At 34.0% G+C, this 6,074-nt stretch overlaps 1 protein-coding gene across 2 annotated transcripts; it reads left to right on the top strand.

The window, feature by feature from the left end:
• Positions 1 to 1,391: 1,391 nt before the first annotated feature.
• LOC108335583 (VAN3-binding protein) lies at positions 1,392 to 4,460 on the top strand. Of its 2 annotated transcripts, none has more exons than XM_017571623.2 (7): positions 1,392 to 1,751; positions 1,972 to 2,518; positions 2,825 to 3,203; positions 3,471 to 3,650; positions 3,778 to 3,827; positions 3,927 to 3,984; positions 4,207 to 4,460. In XM_017571623.2, the coding sequence occupies exons 2-7, from the start codon at positions 2,246 to 2,248 to the stop codon at positions 4,443 to 4,445; spliced, it is 1,179 nt and encodes a 392-aa protein (XP_017427112.1). In that variant the 5' UTR covers positions 1,392 to 1,751; positions 1,972 to 2,245; the 3' UTR covers positions 4,446 to 4,460. The 2 variants fall into 2 exon arrangements, with proteins under 2 accessions (XP_017427112.1, XP_017427107.1); XM_017571618.2 differs by having other exon boundaries at positions 1,392 to 1,772.
• Positions 4,461 to 6,074: the final 1,614 nt, after the last annotated feature.

Below are 6,074 nucleotides of genomic sequence, written 5' to 3'. Positions count from 1 at the left end.
GTCCTTGATCTGAATTGAAATATAGTCTAAAATCTGAATAGCAAACTTGAAATCAATTATTTCTTTTTCAAACGGCAAAATAGAAAAAAAAAATCATCTTTTCTTATCTCTCCATTTCTTTGTGATTTACCATTGCAAGACTACCACGTATTCATGAACTCCTGTTATATCTATCTCTAATAATCGAATGTACATGAATATAATTTTTTTATGGGGATATGATATTATTTTATATTATTGTTTTATTGTTATATTATATTATTATTATTATTATTATTATTATTATTATTATGTTTTAGTTATTCAGACTCGTAGATCTCTCCTAATAAAAATTCTTAATACCATAATTCAATATAATAATAGAAGTCAAAGAAATAGAAGGACAATATATACAACATATTATTGTACTTCAATATTGTAGCACTTTTGTTAAGACATGCACTGAAACATAATTAAAAATTAGAAAATAAAGTCCTTAACATTAACATTACTTTTAAAACATAAAATGATACAATAATATCTAATAGAGACTTGTCTAATAACCAATTATTCAATAGCATCCTCACTACTAAGGCAGTTTTCAACTGGATAAATTTTATATGAATGAAATTATTTTTTTCTTTATTTTCTCCTCATCTCTCGTTTTCTTGAACTCTTCATATTCTGCCTTTTATGTACATTATTTTGTAACTTATCGAAGTTTAATGGTTAGAGAAATTTAAAGAATTTAATTTTTATTTATTGTGAATATGTCATTACTCCGGGTAAAACTGAGCTCAAATCACTTAAACAAAATCTCAGAATTTGAATTTTATAAATAAAAAAATATCATAATTAAAAGAAAACATCTTATTATAAAAAATTAGTCAATATTTTCAACAAACATTAGCCACATTAATACACAAAATTTTAATATGAAAATGAAAAATCTTACACACCCAAGTAGAGAGAGTAGAAAGAGATAACATAGTACAAAATAAAGGAAGTATATATAAGCTTTGAAGGTAAGATTAATCTAAAGATGGTGGACCACCTATCCATAGACTTCATGTTAAAATGATTTCTGGAAAGAGTTTTTTCCCTCATTTATGGTCTTATGGAAAATTAAATAATCTGGTAGAATTAAAAAAAATGTGCAGTGACCTAATTTATAAAAGTCTTTCTTTCTTTATTTTGTACACTGCTCCCGTACCTTAATAATTTTAAAGTGATAATGAAAAGAATAATCTAAAAACAGAAATGTGGAAATATCATATATGGTATTAATGTTAAAAGTAATTTCATCTGGTAAGTAATTGCAAAGGTTACTATGAAGCCCCACCCACCGCGGTCTAGGCTAAGGTCCATGGAGTGTCATCATATTCATAGACTCTGCTCCTGCGCTGCAACCACTTTATTCCTATTTTCAACAACACATCTTAATATTCCTTCTATCACCAAATCTTATGTGACAATACTCTAAAATAATATTAATAAATAATATTACCAATCAAAATGTGTTCTCATCGACAACAGGGTTGTGCATGGCTCCTACGAACCAATGTCCGGTTATTCGGGAATATGTCTTGTTAAATTTATAGTGTGCTTTGTTTTTGAGCTTCGTGAATACCGGTTTGTCCCCGATTCTTTAATCAACTTCGACCTGAATTCATGGTGGTACAAAGCACAAGGCTCGTATTAGTGTTCATGTAATCTATTCAGACTCAACTTGGTCGCAAAAGCTTGGTCAAAACTCAAAAGCTGCTGTTAAGGTTGCAACCTCTGTAAAGCGGGTACTTGTTTTTTTAAATTACTTTAAGAAATCGGATTATTATATATTCTGGGTTCAGCCTTTTGAAGTTTCTGAGGGACTTAATTGGGTTTTCTTTTTCGTTTTGTGTCTTCCAAAGTTTGAAGCTTGTTAGAATGTTTTGTTGTGGTCTTTCTCTTCTTTTCGTTGATCAATATTCATTGATGGGTTTGGAACATCAGGCACGGTCTGCAAAGGATGTTGGAAGTACTTCTCAGCGGTCGTTTCCATAAGCAACTTCTCAGCGGGTTCTTTCAAATCACACCAAACTTTTACCTTTACCTTTTTCAGCTCTCAGGGAACCCCAATACATGTGTGTCAATCACAAGTTCGAACTAACCTTCTTTTATGTGCTTTTCGGGTCGTGTGTTAGTTAGTTATCTGCCTATGTAATCCAAGTTCTTGAGTTTGACATTCAGAACTAAAGGTAGATTGATAAAAAAAGTAGAAACGAAAATGGATGGTGCTTATTTTCCACCTTGCAAAATTGCTTCATGGCATGGGTTAGAATTAGAGGATGTGCAAGAAAATGATGAACTCAAACTGGTCCCATCGTTACCATCCATACCTCAGCCACCTACCCCACATGAGCCCATGGAGTTCTTATCCAGGTCATGGAGTCTCTCTGCTGCAGAAATTTCAAAGGCTCTTCTGGAAAAACAGAAGCACTCATTCCATGAAGAGAATCAAACCACCTTGCCAGAAGCTATTTTCGCACCTCAATTAATAGTAAGTCATACCTCTTCACATGCATCATGCTATGCCCGTTTTGCATTAATTCTTCATGAATCTCATAATCTGATAAAACTCTGAATGATAGTTGTTTAATACAAAAAATTATGTTTTCAAAACTACCTACTATCTCTGATTATACGTTCACATACACCGAGAACATGTGGATCAATCAGTGGAAGAAAATTTTGTCGCTCCTAACAATTCTGTTTGTCTTCTGAAGTGTGTGAAAAAATGTACTGTACTGTGTTTTGGCCGGCCTATTCTGTACAAGCTCTAATTTTTCTACTCTTACTTTTGCAGACAGGTAAGATCATACCTTCTCCTAGAAAGATGGGAACCATAGGAAAATGGTTTCATCAGAGACATCATGGGAACACTAATGTTGCTGTAAAGAAGAAAGATCGAGCACGGTTAGAAAATGCCCGTTTGCATTCTGCCGTGTCCATTGCTGGGTTAGCTTCGGCCTTGGCTGCTGTTGCTGCAGCAGAAAACTCTAATGGCTCTCACTCAAAGTTGAACCTTGCTCTGGCTTCCGCCACACAACTCATGGCATCACATTGCATTGAAATGGCTGAACAAGCTGGAGCTGATCATGATCATGTGGCTTCTACTGTAAAATCTGCTGTTGATATTCAAACCCCTGGTGATCTTATGACTCTTACAGCTGCAGCTGCAACAGGTATTTGCTTAATTCGTACTGGGTTTAAACTTATTTTGCAAAAGTATTTTTCTTTTTAAATTTTATCAGCCTTATGAGAAATTTGAGTCTTCCAGTGTTTATCAAGCGGTTCTGGTCTTTGAATATGTGAAAATATGAACAGTCTCTGAATCATCCCAACATTGGGGTGTTCATCTTTATTCTTACCAATTTTGGAAAGTGATTTTTAAGATTTGTACGAGCTGTTGATCATTGATTACCAGCATTTTTTTTTCTTTGCAAAAAAAGCTTTGAGAGGAGAAGCAGCTCTAAGAGCAAGAATGCCAAACGAAGCAAAAAGGACTGCATCTATAAGTCCCTATGACAGAGTACTTCTACCACAACCTCATTGGTTTCATTCTTTTGATGGTCAAATGTGTGAACATCATCCTCCATGCGAGGGAGATTTGTTGCAGCTCACACGGAAAGGTGATAACAACAAAGACACTTTACATTATAGTCAAATTCTGACAATAAAGAGCCAAAAGTACAAACCAATAAATAACAGGAAATTGCTTATCACTATTTTTAAGGCTGCTTTGATTAACTCTTTCAGGTGTATTACGATGGAAGCATGTTTCTGTCTACATCAACAAGAAGTGTCAGGTATACCGAATTAAAATTCCTGCTAACAAATATTCATGTGATGAAGTTTTCAGACACAATACTGATACTAAAGACGGAATTTTTTATTCTTTTACTCAGGTCAAAATCAAGATCAAGAGCAAGCACGTTGGAGGAGCCTTCTCCAAAAAGAATAAATGTGAGCATTAGTTAAAAACTCTGACATGTGCATACCCACCACCTTAATCCAAACATCTATTGGCATTACGAAACTTGTTTACTTTTTGTATTCCATTTGGACATAAAAAGTTCTATTTTTTACGCAGTTGTCTCTGTTTTTGGAGTTAAAAATTCTATTTTTTACCCAGTTGTCTCTGTTTTTGGAGTTAGTCTAACTTTGATTGCATACATTATTATATAGGTGTGGTTTATGGAATTTGTGACAAAGATGGAGCGTGGCCATACAGAAAAGAAAGGAGAAGCTCAGAAGAGTTCTACTTTGGCCTGAAAACTGCACAAGGTCTTCTAGAGTTTAAGTGTGACGGGAAATTCCACAAGCAAAAATGGGTTGATGGGATTGGGTGTCTGCTTCGTCGAGTTAATTCTGTTGAGACAACAAAACTTTCTTTGGATCTTTTAAGTATTAACAGCGACACGTGACTGATTTGAATTGTATTGTATCACCAAGAGAAAATTTTAAGAGTTGAAAAAATAACTGAAAATCAAAAGTAGTGTATGAAATCACCTAAGTTTTTGGGACATATAGATGGGTGAAGAAAAGGATTGTAATGCATTTCAAAAAGATATTAGTAGAAATCAAGGTTGTAAAATAATTTCTTTGATGTGTAATCGTATTATGTATGGTCAAAAGAATGTTGTAAAAAAACCTTTTTGAAAAGGGTTAAATATGTTTTTAGTCTTTAAACTATTGATTCTTTCTGGTTTTAGTCCCTCTTTCAAAATAAGATACAATTTAGTTCTCATTCTTTTCGAAACTTTAGTTTTAGTCCTCTAAAACTAACACCGTTAAAAATTAACTGACGTGGCTAAGATAGACCGACACACTATTTTTTTTTTCAAGTGATGAAGTTAAGTGTGATGCAGTCGTCTTGGACACAGCAGCTGACACTCCTCCCATGAGGAAATCCACCAAAAATCCAGCCACCCCTTTCTCAGCTGGCGCATGTGCTGTGACTGGAACCAAACCCAGAGACTGCACGCCTCCATTGAAGTAACTACCGCTGGTAGAAATGTTTCCGAAGTGATTAGGAGCAAGCCTGGACATAAAGTAAGACTGTCCAGATAACTTCTGAACTACAGATGGATGCCGTGAATGCAATCCATCCGCCATCGCTGCACTTCAAACAGTTACCTATCAACATTTAAACAAAAATCACATCAGCAGTGACAGAAATTAGAAAGAAAAAAAAAACAAAACTCGGGTACGGTTGATTCCCTTCTCATTTCTCAGATTTCAAAAGTGTTCTCCAATATAATTTCATGTACTCAGCAAATCCCATCCAAAATCTATCAAGATCTTAAAATTGTTTCCAAAAAAGATTTCTAAAAGAAAATAGAGATAAAACAAACGATTGTCCTTTCTAGGCTATGATTCATTCACTTAACCTACACATCCAAGATCTATAGATACAGACAGATAAATTCTACATCTATAAAGAAGAAAATTATAGAAAGATAAACAAAAAAGAGGGAATTATTAAGCTTAATAATAAAACATAAAATAGATCGAAAATAAAAGAATGCAGATCTTAAAGAGGAAGGGGAAAATGAAGTAGAAAATTGCTTTCTGTGATGATATTGGGGAGAAAATTATTTGGTGATGGAGGAGACAGAGAAAGGGATTGCCATGAGGAAGAAACTAGAGATGTGATCGGAGATGCTGTGAAAGATGAAGTTGGGTGGAAGATGGAAGGGAGAGAGAGAGGGAGAAATGATGAGAAACACTTGAAAAAAAAATAGTGTGTCAGTCTACCGTTAGCCACGTCAGCTAATTTTTAACGGTGTTAGTTTTAGAGGATTAAAACCAAAGTTTCGAAAAGAATGAGGACCAAATTGTACCTTATTTTGAAAGAGGGACTAAAACCAGAAACCGCCAATAGTTTAGGAACTAAAATCATATTTAAAAGAGACTTTAAATTGTGACTTGATGAACGAGAGAAGTGTCATATTAATTTTTTTAATTTTTTATTTATAAGTTCCATAAAGTTTAGTATGATCAATGACTTTTATCACCTAAATGATAACTTGCGTAATATAAAGTGTAGCTCA

The sequence above is a fragment of the Vigna angularis genome, chromosome 1, assembly GCF_016808095.1.
Source record: "Vigna angularis cultivar LongXiaoDou No.4 chromosome 1, ASM1680809v1, whole genome shotgun sequence".
NCBI classification, from domain to species: domain Eukaryota; kingdom Viridiplantae; phylum Streptophyta; class Magnoliopsida; order Fabales; family Fabaceae; genus Vigna; species Vigna angularis.
The sequence above is the reverse complement of the archived record's forward strand: the minus strand, read 5'-3'. Positions and strand labels throughout refer to the sequence as shown.